The 22883-nt window shown below is 37.8% G+C and overlaps 1 protein-coding gene across 1 annotated transcript in view; it reads left to right on the top strand.

Annotated features, from left to right (window-relative positions):
- The window catches only part of HS2ST1 (heparan sulfate 2-O-sulfotransferase 1), a 79134-nt gene that overhangs the window by 46046 nt on the left and 10205 nt on the right, over positions 1–22883 (top strand). The window contains exons 2-4 of the mRNA XM_036387414.2: positions 11633–11871; positions 18563–18648; positions 22154–22292. Of these exons, the coding sequence (XP_036243307.1) occupies positions 11633–11871; positions 18563–18648; positions 22154–22292 (464 nt within the window). The remainder of the gene's footprint in view (positions 1–11632; positions 11872–18562; positions 18649–22153; positions 22293–22883) is intronic.

The raw sequence follows: 22883 nt of genomic DNA, 5'->3' as shown, positions 1-22883 counted from the left end.
AATGTCCTATAGCAGGAGATAAGCTTTCAAGTGATTGTTGTACATATTATTTTTGTAAATTAGTACTTCATATAATTTTGAAGACACAGCACTCATTTTAAAGACATTTTTCTTGATGCAAAAATTTCCACTAATTAGCAAAGATAGTGCCTCATCTTTCTAGTGACAGTATTTTTTAAAAGAAAGGTTTGCATAGTTGTACTACTATGGTAAAATAAGAAAATAAAATACATCCTTAGATTCAGGTAGGCAACAGAAAGAGGAAAATCGCTGAAATGTTTTTTAGTTGCAAATCTCTTTGATCTCTGCAGTGTGTTTCTCAGCTAGTGACGACTAGATTAGGGAGCATTTATTGTAACAGATACAATTTTAATTCTGAGAACTCAGGTAGTTTAGACTAATTAATAAAACTGTTAAAACTCTAGCTTTTGAAAGATGCATGTCAGCATATGTTTTACAGTGAAGATTTCTACCTTCTCAGCTGGAGGAAGGACTTGGTAATGGGACCCACATGTTCCTGTATGTGGAAAACAAGACAGTGAGTAAAAAAACCTTACGTGTGTTATTCATGCTCTTCATCACATCGGTCTTGATTTTTGCACAACTGACTGTAAATCATTGCAGGGGAGTTGGACTAGATGAGCTTTCAAGGCCCCTTCCAACCCAAATTATTTTGTGATAGATGGTGAATTATTGTTGCTTTTAAACTTTGCAATCAAGTTACCTTAAAATACCTGTACTGCCTGAGAGTTTCCTGCTTTCACATGTAATGATAATCTGAATAATAAAGTTAACATGACGAATCATTTTAATATTTTTCAGTTTAGGACTTATTTAAGGACAGCTGTATTGTGTGTTAAATTAGCCAGGATGCTGTCTGTGATTTCCAAATTGGGCTGGAAGTTCTTCTGAGAGGCAGAATGGTGCTCAGCCTAGGGAGGTTTAGCTTTGTAATAGCCTAAATAATTATTATCAAGAGCTCTCACTTCTTGAAAAAAGTGTATTTCATGTCCATGGTGAATTTCCTTCCACCAAGACAGTCTGCTGCAGTTGTTTTAGTGGAGTGAATGTGAATTTCTATGGGGTTTTGCAGCTCAGTTGTTATCAATTCAGAGCTGTTTTCAATGGGTAAGCTGATTTCGTATGGTTTGCCTCCTGTGGCTGTGTGCTTTGCACAGGGTGACCCTTCACAGAGAGCTGGGGGTATTCCATCTCAAGTTCAGAAGCTGGAACCAGTCACATTTGTAGCCATGAGGGAATGGGTCTCTATCATTTTGGAAAATGAAAGCTATTGGCTTCAACTGCATTTTTGCTGAATATACTGGGCGAGTTTGTGTCTGGGCTGAAAGCAGGGATTGTTCTCAAATGCTTGTCTGTGCAGCAGATGTGCAGAGACAGCCGGTCTGGGTCCCGGCTCGGCCCGCGCCGCTGAGCCTGTATCAGGGACCGGCGCGGCCCCGGCACAGCCCCTGCTGTGGCAGGAGATTCTGCTGGCTCTGGTGCACAGTCAGCTTCCCTCCTGGAGAGGAGCAGCAAGAAACTCCTCTGCTTCCAAGGTGCTGAGAGGCAGGATTTAAAAACAAACCTCACGACTCTTTTTCCCCCTCTGAGCAGCCAAAAGGCGCAAAAGCAGAACAGAGCTGTGGCAGCTCTGTGCTTTTTCGTTCAGTGGGAAATGTTGTATTTTGAAGTACAACTTACTCTGTACAATTGTAAATACAGTTTTTAGAAGTCAATATATTACAGAAATTGTACCTCAGAGAACAGGTTAAAAGAGTTCATGGTGCATACAAAATTAGTGAAGTTCCAGATACTTTTTAAGTACCACGTGTAAAGTCAAGTGAAATTTCTACTACCTGTTGTAGTTGCAGTCTTGTGGCATTGACTACTGAGAGGGGCTTTTTCTATGGCCTCTGAAATAAATGGGTGCTACTTTAACCAAATTACCATTGGGATAATATGTTGACATTTGGGAGCACAGAGGGGAGACCACTTGGACAGAATAAACTCTTTTAAATTTGATATAGTTTTGCTGAAAAAATCACTACACGTATGTACTGCGGTTCACCCTGGATCTTGCTTAAGAGTTCTCTTCTCAGTTGGTCATAGCCTAGTAGTATACAGAGATGTGAAGTCCTGATCTACAACAATTTAGATACAGAATTTCCCTTTGATGAAAGGTGACCCATTTTCTCATTGATAGTGTGATGTATGAAACGTAGTGAGAATTTTTACCCTGAGTCAGTTTTAACCCTGCATATTGCATTGATGTCAGCCCAAGATATCCTTGCCTTCCTGAGAAGAAGATAAGTTGATATGAACTAGGTGTTAGAAGAGGTGTGAAAATATTTTGAGGTGGCTGTTTGGAAACTAAGAGAAGTTACTTTAATCTAGGAATGTAGAAGTAATAAGACTTCAGAAATTATTTTAATATGCACAAGGGAGGTTAGTGTTTACAACTTACATACAGCCATAGTGTTTCTGCCTTTTTAAAGATAAACTGTGAATTGGAACAGAAGATAAAAATGATGAAGTAGATATAGAACAGTACCTGAGGAGTTGAAGGATGAGAGTATGCACATTTTCAGTGTTCGCTCATGATGGAGCTTCCTTTGTACCACGTCATACTATGGAGGACTATTGCCTCTTGACTTTCCCTCTGTCTTTTCTGCCCAAACTTGTGTATGAATTGATCCTACCACAATATGTTGTCTTCTGAGTACTGTTGTTACATGGTTCCCTCTTTAACCACTGCAATTAAATTTGCTGAGTATCATGAGTCAAAGTTCAATTTATTTTATTTCCATTTATTTATTTTAAAAATTTATTTGATTTTATTCCTTATCTAACAGTGTTGCCAGAGAGTCTGTATGATGACAAAGAAGTCCTTTTCAAGTTTCCCTCTGCTCACTCAGTCTGAAGAGCGAGTTCACTATTTAACATGTATCTGGAAGGTTATGTGTCATCCGAATTCACCAGTGGTATTCTTTGCTTTGAAGTATCTCAGATAAATAATGCATTTCTTATAAAAAATTGTATCAATTAGTATATCCTCCCACAGAAGTTTATAGTAGTGCTTTTGTAGGCCCTGCCTCTAGTAATGGCTTGGATTAAAATAGCTTTCTGATTTAAAATTCTAAAGTAGTAACTTCCATTTCATATAGCAGAAGGGAAGACTTGTGTGTTTTTTCATACATGCTTTATTAGAATTACCAACAAATATTAATATACATCCTTAGATGGTTGCAGCTTGTTAACATAAAAATGGACCTTTGAACCTTACTATTCATATATGCAAAAGTAGTAATTGAGGCTTATGGAATTTGAGGGTGGAGACTTAATGCAACAGCAAGGGAAATTTAAATAGTAGATACAGAAACCATTGATGGTCACTGGAGCCTTAAACCAAAAGCACCTCAGGAGAATTCGGGTTCGTGAATGGAGATGTGAAGAACAGAGAGGAAATGTTTTAGATTAATTTGGTAGTTTTCATACTGGCATAGAAAAGAAGTGTTATAGCTGTACAGCTTCTCTGGGGAAAGCTGAGTTCAGACCTCTGGTGAGGGCACAGACTTCTCAAAGTCACAGCATCTTTGGGAGCTCGGGCCGTGACGTTTCCACAAACCATTTCTTTAAAATAGAGTTTTAGCATTGCTATTCATAGCTGTGCTGACTGTGTAATATTTCTTTAAAATCAAATTAAAACATCATCATTGCCTTGGTATTGACAGTTCAAAACACTTCCGCTCTCAATGGTAGCAAAAGGATTATTGCCTTCTAGAGCTCTGCAGGTTTCAGCCTTATTAGAAATGGGTTAATGCTAGATTTTGGCCTATTGACTATTGTTGGAAGCAGATTACTTTGCTTGTATAAAATAAAATCTGACCACTGAAAGTCTTAATGTCTGCAAAAGATAATCTGACCAAATATGTGGGTGTTCCTGGTGTTTGGTTTGGGGTGCTTTGGTTTTTTCTCAAGACCAGTCAACTCTGCATACTGTGCAATTCTGACTGCTAACAAAGCAGTATGTAAAGCTAAATACACTTTCCCATCATAAAATGAGTATTTTAATGAATTTGAAATACCAAAAGAAAATCTTGATTCCTCTTTTTCTCTGGACTTACTGGGGGAATTCTTTTTGTCTTTTATTTCAGTGGCATTGCCTTACCCAGCATAACATTTGGCAGTTCTGACTTTTAGTAAGTTCAGTGATGGTATGTCTTCTGATAATGAATAATTGTGCTGTATTGTGGTTAGGAAGCATTGGTAGAGATTGATGAATACAAATCTGCTGTATCCCTCACTATGTGGGACCAAAATACTGAGCAGGGGGCTGGAATTGTTTTTAGCTTTTTGTAACAGCTACCTGAGATGCAGTTGGAAGAATGGTTTACCCTTTTCTTCTGGACAAATTTTCGTCAAATAGTCCTCCTTGTTCAAAAAAAAAGATCTGGGAGAAGATCAGAATATTTCTCGTGCATGTAGGAGAATAATTCCTTTTAATTAAAAAGCTTAATCCAATCTAAATCAGGATTAACACCAAGAGGCTTTCAATGAGCCAGCTGGCTCTCCTGCCAGAGGGAAGTTTTTTGTATAAAACCACCTCACTGTACACATCACTAGCCTGGACTATTTCTGTTTTTACCAAGCACAAGGAGCTCCATATCACACTGACATGAAATGAGGTCAAGCTCTTGCTTGTATAATTGTGATATTACCAATCAATGTCTGCTACAAAGGGATTTATAGTTGTGATGTTGATATGCAAGTATTTGAAATATGATTGCCACTGTTTCTTAGCATGGAGAAGATGATTCTGGAAGGTTTTCATTAGCTGCTAGTTGTGTCACAAGTGTTCTATGTGCATGGTTTCAAACTGGTATGGAGGATTTCATGTGAGCTTCTCTCATGACAGTCCAGCTGAACCTCAGGGTACACCAGGGACGTACGTGTTGAGAGGAGTTTGTAATGGTCCCTCCATGGACTCCTTGGGTGCACAGGGCCACTGCTCCTTTCAATCCTCTGAGAGTCAAAGGGGAAGGGCTCCCCTTACAGCAGGTGATTATTTTATTCATAAAGGAACCAGCTTGATACTGCCTGTAATTTTACTCCTAGTTCTGCCTGAGAATAGCTTGGACTTAAGTGTGAGGAGGGGAAGGATACAGCAAAAAGAGTTTTCCAGAGATAATTATAACATTTTAATTTCGTGTTTGTTGTAATTCTAGCATTTAATTAAAAATAGAGGGGCTTTTGTACTTTCATTTACTTAAAATGGCTTTGATGTTCCTGAAATGTAATTTTTAAGTGGTCTGTATGTTGTTAGAGCTTATCTTTATTCATGCTTATCTTTTTGATCTTGCAGATGAGGTCTTTAGGCTGCAAACCTAAGACTGGAAAAATAGATAAAGCATTATTTTTAATCTATGTTGATATTTTAGCTACATGAAGTAGAAAATATCTTGATTAACAATTCACATTTTTGAGGGGAAAATAAAACATACTTCTGATTTATGTACAAAGCAGCCAAGACATAGAATTAAACTGATGTTTCTTAAATTAAGCTAAGACCAAGATAAATAGTTTCTATAAACAAAACAAAAAATATAATTAAGAGCTTATCTAATCAGTATTTTTAAAATGTAATTAAAATTAATTCTGTAATGACTTAACAACCATGGGGCTCATGCAGCACACAGGCTCATTTCTATTTTTTAAAACTTCTTTCAAAACTTCTGTTTTACACAAGCTCCAATAACAACATTAAGGTTAGAAATCGTGTTTATCACTGTAAATGCTTAATCTATACATAGCCAGTGTCAATTTAGCAAATATCACGCTCTGTCTGTTGGTGCTACACAGAGTTTTTGTAGGGTTATTCTTGGTACTCCAACTTCCTCAGATTCCTAGTAAAATGTTTAGCTCTTCTACCTTAACCACGTCAGCTGCCGTTCTGATCAGAAGGCAGTGCTGTTTGCTGTCTTCCTTTTTTTGGCTGTTAGACCAGATGGCAATAGCTTGTTTTCCAGATTAGGTTAGTTTAGCCAAGATGTGTGAAGACAAGCAGGGGTATAAGTGCAATATGTTGCAAATAACAGTATGTCTTAGCAATTAGTTTTATTAAACCTGATGGTGCTTACTAGAATACAGCATTGTCCTTACATATAGGCCTTTCAATGATTTTAACAGATAGGTTAGTGATTCTTTTTGCTTTTTTGCTAGTCAATACCCTTTTTAAAAAGTAAGTGATTGTATGGCTGCAGAAAGCTTGTGTAATAATATAAATAATGAATATATATAGATAAGCACCAGTCTCCAGGCTGCCTTACTAAATAGAGTCAGACACTCTATATTGATCTTGCTTTTTTTCACTATTTGAATTGGATTTTTCTTGAAGGAGTGACATGCATATTTGTATAGTGGAATGCTTGTGACAACTGTATGTGTGTAGAAAACAGTTCCATTAACTTCTCTAGCTGACACTGGAGACCTGCATTAAGATATTAAGGCACTATAAATAAAGCAAACCCTACTTTTATATACTCAGCTGATGTTTATTATTTAGAGAACAAATCCCTGGTTTGCAACTTATTTTTCTTTGCTCTTATCATTGTCACAGTGCTTCATAACAGATCACTGACAGTTTTGGCATTCTGAAAAGTCACAAAGCTTTTCCTTGTATGATTACATCCTTCACTTTACAGCTGTTTACTTGTCCCAAGGAAACAAGAAATTGCAAGTGACTGGGAGAAAACAAAAATAAATGGTGACTGTTGTGTTTGTTCTCATGCTAATTCATCAACTTGAAGTCAACACTTGGGTCAAGCAAAACAGTTCAATCTGAGGTTGGAAAGCTTATGGAGCTGCTTGACATATGCTTATTTTTAAATATACTACATCATGGTGCCTAAACATTTTGCTTCCGTAGATCTTTAGCTAACTTTATAGTTAGCATTATGTGCAGTATTCAGGAGGCATGGAAGTGGTGCTGTAGTTAGAGCTGAAGATGTGTTTTAAGTATACACCTTCTGTTTTAAAGCATTTACAAACTTTTGAAATTTTCATATTTGATGAAATTAAGTATTTTATTTTTTTCTGTTTTATTGGATGCTGTTTTATTGAAGTATTTGCTTTAAGTATGTATATTATTTCTGGGAATAACCATGCTTGCTGGGATACCTAAACTTTGTGTGTATATGGTGGGTGTGGAAAATGATTCCAAACATCAACTTCTCTACAGATTAATGATTCTATTTTAGCTGTTGTTCAGTTTTCATTCTTGGTCAGAGGAGAATGGAGTCCATAGTGAGTAGGTTTGCAGTCCTGCTTGGGTTCAGTGTTTAGGCCAATCATGCATTTAACAAAGCTTTTGGGCAGGGAGACAGCTTGAGAGCTGCTTGCCTAATTGGCCTGGGAGCAAGGTGGAAAGCAAGCTGAGACACCAAGTCAGCTGGCTTACCTGGTGCTCCCAACTCCAGGAAGCCTGTTTGTTGGTTAATGTGGTGTCCAGAATGTAAATATACAGCAACAGTTTGCTCAGGGGCGGTGCTGTCCAGGCCAGCTGTCCAGTTCCTTCCCTTCAAGCCAGTGAGGCTGAAGTTTGAATCCACATCTTTTTCTTCTGTTGGGCAACACTCGAAGGCTGCTGAGCTAAAATTTATTTTAAGACTGAGTCTTTCCTTGTCTGGATGGGCACTTTCACAATGAAGCATGGCAGGCACATAAGTCAGATTGAAGAGAGAGCTAAATAATATCTGTAGATACATACAAAAGGAAAATAGGTGTAGAGGACAAAGAACATAGTTTGGGAAAGTAGAGCCGTATGCTCTGAATTATTTTTTTCAGTTACTTGAACTTGATTTTGACAGCCAGCAAGGCTCTAAATGTATCTTTCATCAAGAGTGGTAAGTGCTAAGTTAGAAGGTAAAGAAGAATTTCTGATTTTGATAGATTTCTTTGTTCAGAAATCCCAGGAGGTTCTTATGCTTCTGTGAAAAATGTGAGGAATTTGAAATGTTTGGTTTTGTTAATCTTTCAGTTGTTAGAATCCATGACACACTATTTTCTTTGGGAAGATTTTGTATGCAGTTATGCAGTTAATTCTTGGATTTGAAGTCAATGCTAATAAGCTTGTTTTACCTAAGACATTTATCTGTTTGAATGTGCAAGGAATGTAGACTAATAACTGCTTACGATCCCAGTCATTTGTTTCTATAATTATTTAAATATTGTTCATTTGGGTGATTTGTTTCTGTAATTATGTAAATATGGTTCAGCTGGGTTTTCAAATATTTTTAGAAGTATGTATGGGTCCACTGCATTTTCACAGGTGATTTTTTTAGTTGGGATCCTTGGCCTGTCCATTTCTCTCCAAGTATTTCTTGTTAGTAACTCTTGAGCTTGTTGAGAAACTGCTTTGACTTGAAAAGGCAGTAACCTTGAAGTGATGGCATACAGATGAAATGTTGCTATTAATGCTTTTGCTGAAGGAGAAGACATAACTTGCCCATTATGTGTTATTTTCTGGTAGCATCTGACTGGCAAACCAATTTGTTGCTAGCCATGATATTTTGTGGTTTATTGCTACAAGAGGATGGCTCAAGAAATGTAGGTCATGCCAAGAGGCTGAGTTACAGAAATAGGATGAAGGCAGATTTAGAAGAACATGTAGACAAATGGGTGAGAAAACAAACTTGTTCTACTGTTTACAAAGCAGCTACTTCAGCCAACTAAGGATTTTCTGCAAGTAATTCATCTGCTGGTAAATAATCAGTTCAGCAACTGTTATTACACTGATCATACTGGTACTGCCTATGTGCAAACTGTCCTTGCAGTTGATGAAAGTTTGTGTGCAGGACAGCTGCAGATGAGAGAACAGAGTTTATCCCAAGGGTGTAGCAATTATATTGTGTATTACAATTGGGGAAATTCAACAAGCAATAGTAAAACAGTGTGAAACAGAATATTTTATGCCTTAAAATTATCCTGTATTATAGTTTTATGAAAACCTGTCTTGTACTCAAAGGGTATCACTTGGGTGTAGTTATATAATGTGAAATTTAGAGTGTATGATCTTAACCCTGTTTAAGCATTTGGCTCTTAATAATTTTGCATAAGTATTTTTCCTATAACACAAAGTTTAAATAGAATGCAGTGAAAGCAATAAGACTTCGGGACATTTTGTCCACTGAATCTCTGAGATGAAAGAAATCACCCGTCCTGATTTTTAGAATTTTTAAAAATTGTTTTCAGTGAAATCAGTCCAACCTTATGTAGACAGGTTCTTGTAATCAAAGTTATATTCGCAGGCCTGTCATCTAAGGAGATGTTTTGGTAAACATGATATATTTAGTAAATACACCTCCCTATCTTCCACATGTCAAATGTCTTTAAAGCATTGCATTTTCTACCGTATTTCTAAACATATAGAAGTATTGTTCATTTTTCAGCCATTGCAGGGCTTCTACTTCCAAGATTATTTAAATTTTATAGAAGAACAAATGAAGTAGTTAATCAAATGCCCATTAACTCCTCAAATTCTCTAACTTCTGGTTACATGGGTATCCCAAAGACTGTTCTCAGTTGCATCTTACCATTACTGGACCTCTTCCCCTCTCCAAATAATAAATTAACTAAACTTGTAAATAAAAAAAAATGATATGCATAATTTTATAAGTTAAACTGACTTTTCAGTAAGTAGCAGAAGAGCTTCCTGATTTCCTGCCAACAGTTTGTGAGTGGGAAAAAATGTGCACTTTTACAAAATTTGCAATTTTCATTACTGTATTACTTGTAGACTAGAATGAAATAGGCCCTCAGAATGGCTGACCAGGTTAGACACTTCCAGGTGCTTCCTCTTGCGCTTCAGCACTTTATATCCTTCACTTCATTTCAGATTTTATTTTTTAACTATTGCAATTATTTCAAAAAGGTGATTTCAGTGCTTCGTCTTAAAGATCAGTTTTTGTTTCAGCTTGAAATTTAAAGCCTCCTTTTTTTTCCATAATAGGACTGTGTATACATCAAGCTTGTGAAGGTTCTGCTCCTTACCTGAGTTCTTGCTTTCCCCCTTGCAATGGGAAGCTGAAGGTGGTTGGATGCAATAGCCTTTCTGCTAATTGCATCCAATCATGCAGCTCTTATATCTTATGCATGGTCTTTAAAGTGCCCTTATCACACTAATTCTTGAATCATCAAGGTTTAAAATACCTCATTAGAGAATGCTTCTCATAAATCCTCTTGCAAATCATGTCTCTTTCTCACAAATGTTTCTCTCTTCCATGTAAGTGTTATCAGCCCTGGGGTTCTGTGCAGCTATGATTAAATCTGGCTTAGATCTACTACTCTGGTGTAGAAAATACCAACCAAATGTGTTTCATTTCAGCCTCTCTAGGTGGTATTCACTAGCCATGTAGCCTTGGGCAGCCACATGGTTAGCTGTGTTCCCTACTGAATGCTTCCTCTAATCTGTTACTGGCAGGAAGGGGAGACTTGCCAGCCCCATTCTTCTGTAGCCATCTTCAGAGAGATGAAACCTGAGTCTGTTGCCTCGTCTCTTTCCAAAATAGGATGTCTGCCAGCATTGATGGGAGAGGTAGCAAATGAGAAAGGAAGGAGCAAAAACTGTGACTGATGTAGTGGGGAGCAACAGATGTCATGTGGAAAATTGAGATACACTCAATAAGCATTTCCTACAAACATTTTCCTACTGATGCAACTTAGTTATGGGGTGTGAGATATGAGCATATGAGAGAGTGAGTGAGTTTAAGCTTTGAAGCATTTCAGACAGATGGAATTTTGTGGTTTAAGACAATTTACGTGGAATTACAGGGTAGGCTATTCACAGCTTGATGATTCTGCTTTAGAAGTGATTTTATGTTATAATTAAAGAGATTTGGTGAAATAGAATAGAAGAAACTGCCTAAAGAATCAAGGGAAGTAAAGGTCAAGAGCTGCTGCTGCTGTTAAAAGTGTGTCATCTATAAAGAGCTATACCCTGTAAAAGAAAATAATACAGAGAATTACAGGTTACTCTTGTGATATCAACTTCAGCTTACACTGTTGATAAATGCAGATTTCTTTGAATGCATTGTTAAAGGCAGTATCACCACACGTGAGTGAGAAAAAGTGTTTTGACATCTGTATTACAAATTGTACTAAAGTACATACTTGTCTAGAACAGAAAAAAGCCTGAGTCTGTTACCTGTTTTGTAAGCATCTCTTGCTTCTATTCTTGTCAAACTTCAAATTAATAAAATCTTCTTCCATTATAATTTTTAACTAGGGGTATTGTAGAAATCATGTGGGATATTTCAGGGATGTCACCATTTTCATAGTGCATTATAGACTTGTCTTTAGAGATGGTGAGTCTAAAGACAATGACATCAGTGTGAGTCACAGAGTATGGTCTGTGTTCCCTAAGCATATTGTTTTCCAGGCTTCGTGTTCTGTGTTGGACTGTCTTTCCTTCATTTTTATTGATGAAGTTTTGTTCAGATATGTCAGAAATACATACTACAGCTAGTGTTTCTTTTCTTGCTCAGGAGTTACTGCTTTTCACCAGATTGTGTTCTAAGGTTTGAACTTCAGATTGGTGAGACTTACATTGAAATTTTATATTTTTCTTCCTTAACAGAAAGGGCTATTGCAAGGCATGAAGTCAGAGAAATAGAGCAACGTCACACAGTCGATGGTCCCCGACAAGATGTGACTCTGGATGAGGAAGATGATGTGGTGATTATTTACAACAGAGTTCCCAAGACTGCCAGCACATCTTTCACAAATATTGCCTATGATCTCTGTGCGAAGAACAAATACCATGTTCTACATATCAATACAACCAAAAATAACCCTGTTATGTCTCTGCAAGATCAGGTAAACTGCTGAATGCGGGATGTCTTTATGAAACCAGGGAAGAGCATAAGAAAAAACGTTTGCTATGTAAACTTGAGTCATCTGATGTATTTAACTTCTTTGTCACATATTCCAATACAAATGAAATCTAATGTTTTCATATTTTCTTTGTAGAGAATATTATTTCTTAGTAGGTTGAGGTTTTTGCTTGGCTACTGGAGGTGGTAAGTGTCTGTTTATTGGACAAAAATGAAGCTAAAAAGGGGCATGACTAGGGTAGAAATGACCTTCGTTTTTATAACTGTTTTGGCTGTGTAATACAACATGTCTGTCATCTCCATCTGCAGTGAATGCAGTCTTAGGCAATTTGCTCTCTGAGTAGTGCAGGCACTGTGCCATGCTGTCAGGGCTAGACTTGTGTCTTTAGTACTGGGGCTGGTCAGGTCTCACAGGTGATAAAAAGCATATAGAAAGGTGCTTGTAAATAGCTTGCTCTGCAAAGGATGAGTCACTTAGCATCCATTAAAATCCTCACTAAAATCACTGTAGTACCAGACTAGAAATGACCATGGCTACTGTATTTTAAAAAGAGTATTTTAAAAAGATGATGAGGGTTCAGTGCTGTGTTTTTTATTAGGCTGGGGTGAGGAAGTAGGTTTATTGGTTTATTTTCATTAGTATTTCCTTGGCTGCCATGAGTGCACTTGCAGAGAATCCAGGTTAGAGATCTGAAACATCACTGTCATCATTCCTGCCTGTAGAACAAATGTTTCTGAGCTCTCTGCTGCCGGTTGTATGCTGATCACTTAAGTTGATATGCAGCAGAGGCAGGAGCTGCTCTGCATTGCAGCATGTCAGCACTGAGCCTTCCAGCTCCTCTAAGTGCATGTCTGCAGGCTGAAGCAGCTCAGCACAGCTGGACTGGGGCAGGGGTTGAGGTAGGGATCTCTGTGCAGAGGAAATAATGGACTTGGGTGATACTGGAATCTGTTCTGTTATAGTGGAGTTGTGTTACTGTGGAGTATTTCCTCCTGTAAAATTGTTTCCTACATATGAAGGTGGTACTGTCATACATGATTACTCTGATAGTAAAGTCTGGTAGTCATCACTATAGTCCTGTCCACTGCATAGAACAAGTACTAAGACCTGTGCATTAAGAGCAGGGTGATTTTTCAAAAGATTTAATAAGCCTATTAATTAAAAATCATACTCAAGTCAGGTATCATAGTACTGCACTTCCCATCAAATTCTGTTTCTGTCAAGGTGTCTTTTGAAATGGAGGTCTGTCTGGAGGATAGGAGAGCTAGTCATTGAGTAGGTATAAATTAAACACAGGCTACCTTAAATTTCTACTTCTGTTTGAACTTAATTCAAATAAAATTTGTTCTTTGCAGGCTTAGTTTTATAAAATAGAAACTCTTCATCTTCCCTCTAATAATAATCTATTGAAAAATGAAAATCTGTCTGTGCTGAGCATGTCCACAATACTGTCAGTCCTACCTTCATTTGATACTATGCTCTTGTCCAAGGTGGTAAATGATGTAGTTTAATTGGACACTCAATACTGTTTTTTGGTGGCCACTAACTGGGAGATGCTGACAATGAAGAACTTCATATATTGCATAGTTGTTCAAAGATGCAGAAATAATTATTCACCTTCAATACATGGAGATAACACCTTGCCATTGCAAGTCATAGTGCATAATTCAAGAGATGGCAGGGGTGCTGAGTGGTAGCTGATGATGTTTACTCTGTGTGGGCTTGGACTAGCACAGCATATTCATATGCCACCTCCAGCAGTATAGCTCACTTGGGTGCATTAGGTGTATATGTGCCAGTAGTAAAATATATAAACATATCATAGAGACAGAATTGTTCTGTTAGTGATATTGTGTGTTAAAGCAAATCTCCCTAGGTAAGGTGAAGATTGCTTTGGGCCTGACAGAAATTTGTAAGTTAGAGAGTGTTCTTTTGTGCAGTTTTTCTGCTGTACTTTTTCCAAACTACTGTAATTCTCTAACAGATTCTAAGTTCTCTGCCCATATGTGAAACCTTTACTCTTGAATGCAGTATGAAACAAATGATATTTAAAATCCACTCCAAAATAGTATGTATCTGATTTGAGATAATCTGATAAGAGTTGCTAACACCATTTTAGTTTCAGGTGTAACTTGTCCAAGCAATCCTCCTTTCTTTTGCAGCATCTGTGGCAGCAGGATCCTGGGAGCTGCCCCTCTTTCCCCAGTCTGGGCCTTTTCTTTGCAGCAAGCTGAGTGCTGTGTTGCTCATGTTGCATTTCTGACCTGTGTGCTTTTCTTAATTAAGTCAGAGTAGTTGTTTGGTTGAGTTTTACTTGCTGCTTGCACGTTTCAGCAGTGACACTTTGTCCATACAAGAATGCCTGTGTTACAGCTATCAGGATGGCGTACCAGTCACACAAACTTTATTGCTTTTGTTACATGGTGAAGTTGTCATTGAAAGCACTTAAAATTAAATTACTGTTCTGCATTACAGCATGTATTCTTGATATATTATTTAAAAAGTGGGTGTGAGAACATTCTCTGTACTGTTATTAATGCTACAATTATCCAGTGTTTCAGTCCCTCAGCTTGCTGGTTTCTGTTTCTTGGGTTTTTTTCTCCTTCAATTTCTCTCTCAATTTTTCTCTAAAGAGCACCATGAAAATATATTATCTTGCTTCCAAGTACATTCTAAAACAGTTGGTCTCTCAGAGGACAGCACAGTCATAGTGGCTTTAGTGGTACTTATTTCCTCTGCTAGTGGAGGTTTCAGTGGCTGTCAGAAGTGGAACAAGTGAAAAGCCTGCAGCAACTCTGCAAGAAATGAAAGTACTGTCATGTGTTTGTGGACATTTAAGAATTTTTCTTTTGGAGTTAGATGATCTACTGAGTACAAGTGCTGAATGTGCCAATTGTACTTTTCCTTCTGAGAAAGAACTTCTACTGCAGGGCAGGTATCCTGGCTGTACTGTGGCTGAACTGGTGAACTCAATCTTTTCACCATCTCACAGAATTGATTCTCAGCTGTCCTTGCCTTGAGCTTGCTTGTGGCTGTTCATGGCATGCAGCCAAAGGTGTGCTGCTTGCCTGTTCCAGCCTTCCAGACCTGTGGGTCAGAGCCAGCTCAGACACACTCAGACACACACACACACTTGCACACTAGCGCACGCACACACACACACACTCTCTCACACACACACACACACACACACACACACACACACACACTCTCTTGCACACTAACACGCACACACACTAGCACACACACACACACACACACACACACACACACTCTCTTGCACACTAGCACACACGCACACACGCTCTCTTGCACACTAGCACACATACACACACACATACACACACTCTCTTGCACACTAGCACACATACACACACACACACACTCTCTTGCACACTAGCACACACACACACACTAGCACACACACACACTAGCACACACACACACTCTCTCTTGCACACTAGCACACACACACACACTAGCACGCATACACACACTAGCACACACACACACTCTCTCTTGCACACTAGCACACACACACACTAGCACGCATACACACACTAGCACACACACACACTCTCTCTTGCACACTAGCACACACACACACTAGCACACACACTCTCTCTTGCACACTAGCACGCATACACACACACTAGCACACACACACTCTCTCTTGCACACTAGCGCACACACACACTCTTGCACACTAGTGCGCACACTCTCTTGCACACTAGTGCACACACTCTCTCTTGCACACTAGCACACACACACTCTTGCACACTAGCACACACACACTCTCTCTTGCACACTCAGGCATTCTCACGCTGAGACACAAGCACAGTCACATGCACACACATCAGATACACTCAGACACACTCACAGTCACACACACACGCTTGCAGACGTGTGCACACGTGCATCTGTGTGTGCATGTGTGAGTGTGTGTGACTGTGAGTGTGTCTGGGTGTGCATGAGTTCATGTGAGAGTGTGCAGTCAGACTCTAGAGAAGAGACACTGATGGCTGCAGTTACTGGACAGAGATCAGAACTTACAGCATCACTTTTGTTTGCACACATGGCTTTTTCTCAGACCAGGTATGCTGGTTGGGTTTTTCCTTCTTTTGGCTCACTGGGACTTGTTTTAAATTCCTACTGTCCTAGAAACTGAATGTGTTTAACTTACCTGTCAGGACATCTTATGCCCCTGGAGTACCTTTGATCGGGCTTTTTAATTCAGTGAACCTCAGCTGATTTCCCACTTACTGAAGGCTGTGAAGCAACTTTGTAGGTGATTATATAAAAGCACCCTGAAACAGCTTCACAGGAATTCCATTCACATCTATGTGAACTTTTAAAGTCACCTCAAATTTTATTCAATTGGGCTCTGATGGAGAAGCTTGCTCTGTCTCTTGAAAGCTACAGTATCTGCTAAGCCCTGAAAAGAAAAGTAAAATTGATCATATTTAACAGTATGAAGCAGTGAGCAATATTAATCTCTGACCTAAAATGTGTGAATCCAGACTCATTAGACTGTCCATGACCTGGAACAATTCTGGCTTTTGGAATGCTGCAAATTATGAGAGAAAAAAAAAATCTCTTGCCTGCAGGCTAGTTATAGGTGTTAAAAACTATAGTTCTCAGGGCTCAGCATGTTGCAGGTCTGTCCTAAGAGAGATGTAAATGTCACAGGTGTGTTATAAAACCTTCCTAGCCTTCTCTTAGCTTGGCTGGTGTTAGAGGCCTGAAAGATCTACATTTTGATGCCAGATGGCTGGCATGGGGATCTAAAACAAAAAGACTTAGGATTTTGTACTTAACATTACCTTATGTCTAGTCCAAGTCTATTAGAAACTGAAATTAATTAGAAATCATGTTAGATGATACAAGATTTTAAAAAGCTCATTCATGGAAACATAAATGAACACTTTAATATGTGGGCTGCACTGGACAGCCTAAATAGCATAACTGGTTTACTTGGAGAATTGTATCAACCAGCCATGACATTTTGGGGTTTATAGGTGAGGGAAGGAAAGGTGATTGATATTTTGTATTTAGGAAATATCTTTGCCAGGTAAAGAAGTATTTGTAGCTGAGGCTCTCCACTGAAAATATCTTGTCATTAATTTTGGAAAGATACAGTGAATGGAATTGTGGTTTATTTCAGTTTATTTACCTGTAAAGATAAAGGTAGTTCAACTGGATTCAAAGTCCCATATTAACAGTTTGTGCTATGGACAAAATCAGACAGAAAGCCAATGCAGTTTATAAAACACCATTGTGTAACATTGTGCAGTGCTTTTCAGCTAGATTTGCCACCATTTTAATGTGCAATAGATGCTTTAAATTTTGTAATACCACAAACTGTGAAACTTGTATACTAAAAAAATTAATGTTACCTGTTATTAAAAATTAGAATAAATTTCTGTTATCTGAGAGTCCAAGAGCCAGTGTTTAAAGAAATAAGGTTACCAACCTCTTAAATCATAGACCATGAGTTTTTTTGCACAATTGAAGAAACAGCAGCAGGCCAGTCTCACCTCTTAAAATCTTCAACTGGGAGGTTATAGTAAGTAGTAAATATTATGCTTCAGGACACTTTCAATACATTTGAGCTTACAGAATGGTAGTTAGTGTGTTGTCTTGAGTTCTCAAACTTTGCTTTTTTGTCTCTCTTGTCTCACCTTAGAATCTTTGTGGTTATCTGTTTCTCTGTATAACAGAAAAGATACTGCAGATGTGCAGAGAACATTATCTTTTAATTCACAGCCTCAGAAATGGCATATCTTTGTCAAACAGCTCAGGCAGTACAAATTTATCATCCTCTCTTTATTATCCAATTCACTAGTTTTGGAATAACTTTCAGTTACTTGCTTTGATGTTAAAATATTCTGTTCATCTAGTAAAGCCAAGCTCTATCAGGATTTGCATGTCCCACTTAATTTGATCACACTCTCTGGTTTGGGGCATGTGTCTTATTTTGTTCTTTGAAATGTAAAGCTATTCCTGTTTTTGTGAAGTTTGCCAGTAAGTGTTCTATCAGCCCTCATTTAAGGGCTACTTCATGCTTTAGCATGAAAATTTCACTGGAATGTTAGGCTTAAGATGACTATTCAAAATAGCAAACTATAGATCTGATTTACATTGCATGCATTTATAACATTTCTGGATTATTTGTGCATCGCATTTTGGGATGGAGGAGCAAATGAACCCATCAGATTTGTTTCGTATATCCCAATAAAATAGGTTTAAGAACATGCTGTAAATCTGGTACACTTTTATTTGAGGGACTGAATATCAGATCTGACAATTCCATAAAATATGTACTTGCATTTCTACTGAAAGAATTCTGCCTTCCTTTCCAATTACAAATAAAATGGACTGACAAAAATATAAATGTTTGTTTTGCTGATATTTTTGTAATAGGTTTCCTTGGACTGTCCTTCTGATTGCTGTATTCTGCTTTTGTTAGTTTCTGATCATTAAATCCTGATGACCTAAAATCAGTCATCTGTATGCTGCAGGAAAGTCTACTTTAGGGGGCACAATTTTTTTTTTATAATACTCAAAATAGAGTTTTTAATCGAATGCATTATAAATCAAAAGCCAGGAAAGAGCGTGTATGGGTAAATGTAATGAGGCACACAGAAACACGTTTTGTTGCCCGCTTTCGCAGGTGCGCTTTGTGAAGAACGTGACCTCGTGGAAGGAGATGAAGCCGGGATTTTACCACGGCCACGTCTCGTACCTGGACTTCGCCAAGTACGTTCCCGTGGGCTCCGGCCGGGCTGCCGCGCCCTCCAGCGCTCCAGCTGGGAACTGCAGCGTGGGCAGGACCCGCGCCCCGGCCCTCCCGGAGTGCCGGAGTTCGGGGGTGATCTTCACCCATTGCTCTTCTTTTCTTGCATGATAAACTATAGCCGAGTCTCATTTAAAAAAGAAAACGTTTATATACTGGGATTAGGGTTCCTTGTCTAAATTCCAAGCTTGTTTTGCTGAAAATCATGGCTTTTCTCTGAAGCACTGGCAGTTCGGTTTTAGGATTGGCTTCCCATTTTGGGGAGGTTTAACATGCCTATTCTCAAAAATGCTTCATATAAAGAGTAACACCACCTGCCTCTTAAGTTATGTAATTCTTCTCTACCTTAGTATCCTTTTACACTTTATCAAAATATGAAAAGTTATCTTTTTAAGTAGTTTTCTGGTCTATAATAGTTTGATTTGCTAGAAAAAGCATTGAAATAATTCTTGTGGAGTTAAATGCTGCTACTTCTAAAATTAAATTAATAAATATCTTAAAAATCGTCCCACTGACTTCAAAGGTTCAGGATCATATCTTTATTTCCACTTTCATGTGTTTCTTTTCTTGTCTTATTTTTGCTTCTGGATCTAAAGCTGTGATCCTCAGTACCTCAGTCTTATGAAACCTCCCCTTGAACTGACAAGTCAGTTTTGCTTAAGATGCTTACTAGGCAGTGCTTTATCTTGCACTTGGAGCATGTGGAAAATTATTTAAAATTGAAAGTGGCATTTTCAGATCTCATTACATTTGACTGCACAAATGATAGTAACCGCTACTTTTACCTCTTGCTGATGGTCACTCAGTGTTTCTATGTTTCTGTGCATTAAAGTATTTATTTAGATTCTTTTTTGTATGTAATAATTCCTTTTGTTTAGTCATTCCTTTTAATTACTCATCTGTCATGTACTCTGATTTTTAATTTGGACTTTTATTACAAAGAATGAGATGGGGAAGTGAGACCTGTGTGGATTCCCAATACTGTACATTATCAGAAAATGCTAAAAGCTACAGTAGTAGCTGAAAATAATCAGTAGCACCAAGTTTACAAGAAGTAACAGGCAAAAAAGTTACTGACAAATCAGTCAATCAAATAAAATACATCAAAATTCATTAGTTTCCTTTGACTTTTTAAAATTAAAATGCTTCAACATTAATAAACGCTTGAACTGAGTAACTGCTTTCTGGTGCAGCAAAGCTGAATGTTATTTTATGCATTAGTTCATAAAGCTGAAAACATTTTCAGATACTGGAACTCTTAAAACTAAAATATTTTACATCTAGAAAGCATCTAAGCAATTTCACAGATTTCTTTCATCTGCATCTTCCCTCCAGGACTGTGTTGTCTTTGTTGTTTGTTGTCCTTTCACCTGAGTGATTTTTTTTTTCCCCACAACAGCTTGCTTTCTCATACTTTGGGTTTTCATTATTAAAATATTATCTTGAATACGCTGGTTGTGCTTGGCAAGGCCCACACCTTTAAGGCTGTGAGGTATGTTCTTGTAATGAACATTCTTGTAGTTAAGTGTAAAATATTTCAGAAGAGTCAGTGCTTCCTTATCCATGGACTTCAGACTTAGGTCCACTGTGAAATATCAGAAGTACCTCTTAAAATATGCTGAAAATTAAAGTACTGGATTCCATCAATAACTCAGAGTATTGAGGACACGTTATTGTAATCCATCCATGTAGAAATTATGCTAATAAAAGTTTAAGTTTTTTCCCTTTCCTTTTTGTCTTTAAAATTTCTTATCCATTTATTCTCTATTTTCTCTGGTAAATAGTTGGGAAAATATGTTCTTTGACAATGCAATTGCCAATTCATTATCATTATTAATAAGGTTACAGTAATAAGTTATGTTACTGGTAAGTTTATGTTACTTGTAACTGAAACTAGTTCTTCAAGCTCATGTGCAAATGCAGGCGACTGTACAATGCAGCACAAGCATTTCTAAGGGCTTGGACATCTGCAATTAACCCACAGATATGTGCTGTTCATTGGCTGAGTCTGCTGCTCTATGGAAATGGTTTGTTACAGCTCCCCCAGCATTTGCAGCAGTCTGTGGAAGGGGACACCACCTGCATGTCTCATGCACTTCAGTGGAGTTTAAAGAGGGTGAAGTTCAAAGCCTGGACTTTGCATCAGAATAGTTGAAATATTCACCCCTCTCTCCTCTGCAGACTGTGGGAAGTCACAGCTGGCATGCAGAGAGATGTCAGCAGTTCTGCCTTAGAGTGCTCCAGCCTCAATCATTGGTACTCTACTGGCAGCACTGGAGAATCAAGTGCTCTTTCTGTAGCCTTTAACAATTTCTCTGTCTGTAGCGCTTGTTTTTGGCAAAAGCAATGCCTATTAATTGTTTTTTTTCTAACTTCCTCCTTTCTTCTACTTTTGCTACACTTCTGTTCTTCAGCTTTTCAACTTAACATTCCTCATATGCACAGTATCTGGTAGTAAAATTTGCCCCTTTAGAAATCATGGTACTGCATCTTAAAACTGTGAGTTCTCTGTTTTAGCCAAGCTAGGCATGAATGGCCCTCTTTTGATGGAGAACACTTTCCCAGTTTGCATAGGAACAGAAGAGAACTTTTTTTCCAGCTTCTAGCTTTACTTCAGGGCACTTGACACACTTGCAATTTCCACTGTGATATAAACTCTTTAATATTTGGATACCATAATAATTTGCCACAGAATATCTCGAATGGAAAAGAAATCTGAGAAATGTATTGTAAAAGCTGACTTGAGCATAGATCATTGAAAGGTAGCATTTGCACAAAACAGTTTGGTGGTTTAAATTTTTCTCCTGTGTCGTATGAGCTTACCACCTCATTTCATCAGGCTTCTGTTTGTAGTGGAGTGCATCAAAATCTGCTTAGGGTAAATGTCTATGGAAAAATTTAATATCTTTAGATAGAAAAGTTAATATGGTTACAGATACTATCTTAGACTTATATTTAATAAGCATAGCTGTATGCATTCAACCCAGGCTATGGATGGGCTCTGAGCCCTGTCTTCCTGCTATTAGAGTTAATGTCTCTGACAGCTGGAGACCTGCCAGGAAAACCACTCACAGCATTGCAAAGCCCAGTTCACAAGGGCCAGAACTCCATATCAAACTTCCTTGTACTTATTATAAACATGAATGTGGCTGCTAAACCAGTTAAGGCATTTCTAGAGTCAAGATGGTTGTGTAAACATTTTTAGTATCTATTTATGTGACAATATATCTGTTTTGTTTCTTTAATAATAAACCCTTAAAATCATCATCTTAGGCAGACTGAAATTGAACTTACTTTCCCATCCATGTAGTGCACTGGGTATGAGATAAAGTGATCATTAAGCTTCCTCTCAAGTGTCATGTGTTCTGTGTATGGATTTCAGTTGTAGTAATAAAGACAGGCTTTTACATATTAGATGAGAAGCTTTGACTTGTCCTTTGAAAGATGTTTTTTCCTCTTTTACTTTAGATTTGGTGTTAAAAAGAAACCAATTTACATAAATGTCATAAGAGACCCTATAGAACGCCTAGTTTCTTACTATTACTTTCTGCGCTTTGGAGATGATTACAGACCAGGGCTACGGAGGCGAAAGCAGGGGGATAAAAAGGTAAAGTACACCTAATAATATATGCTGAACTTACTAAAATCAATGTGAAGACAATTTTAAAAATACCCTGATCAAAGCCAAATTGTTATTTTATCAGCCTTGGTGATAGTGATGGCTTTGTAAGCTATATTCTCCATTTCCTGTCCATACTGGAGCAGAGCATGACATTAGTAGGTTCTCTGTACCCTTATAAATTCACTGTATGTTGCAATTTGTTAAAAAATTAAATAAAATAGGTTTTTAAATTGTTATTAGGTATCCAGAATTATAATTACCAGATTAGGTTTATCCTCCTGTGTAAGAAGGCTACATCTTTTCTTGTTGAAAATATGTTGAGACATATTTTTTCAGCAAAAGCTGTAGAACTGCTGATGCTTTGGCTTTGTTGATTATTTTCATATAATTAGCGACCCAATTTATTCTATTTTTTAAAAATGTAAACACTGCAATATCTTTTTGGAAACTGTGGAGTCTGACACATAAATTTCTGTACTTCTTGCGTCTTAGGTGGCTGTAGACAAGTTCAGGTTAGCACATTCAAACATTGACTACTGATACAGTTTCAGGATGGCAACGTCATTTAGGCTCCAT

The sequence above is a fragment of the Molothrus ater genome, chromosome 9 (genome assembly GCF_012460135.2).
Source record: "Molothrus ater isolate BHLD 08-10-18 breed brown headed cowbird chromosome 9, BPBGC_Mater_1.1, whole genome shotgun sequence".
Classification (NCBI taxonomy): Eukaryota; Metazoa; Chordata; class Aves; order Passeriformes; family Icteridae; genus Molothrus; species Molothrus ater.
This window is presented reverse-complemented; position numbering and strand designations above follow the sequence as displayed.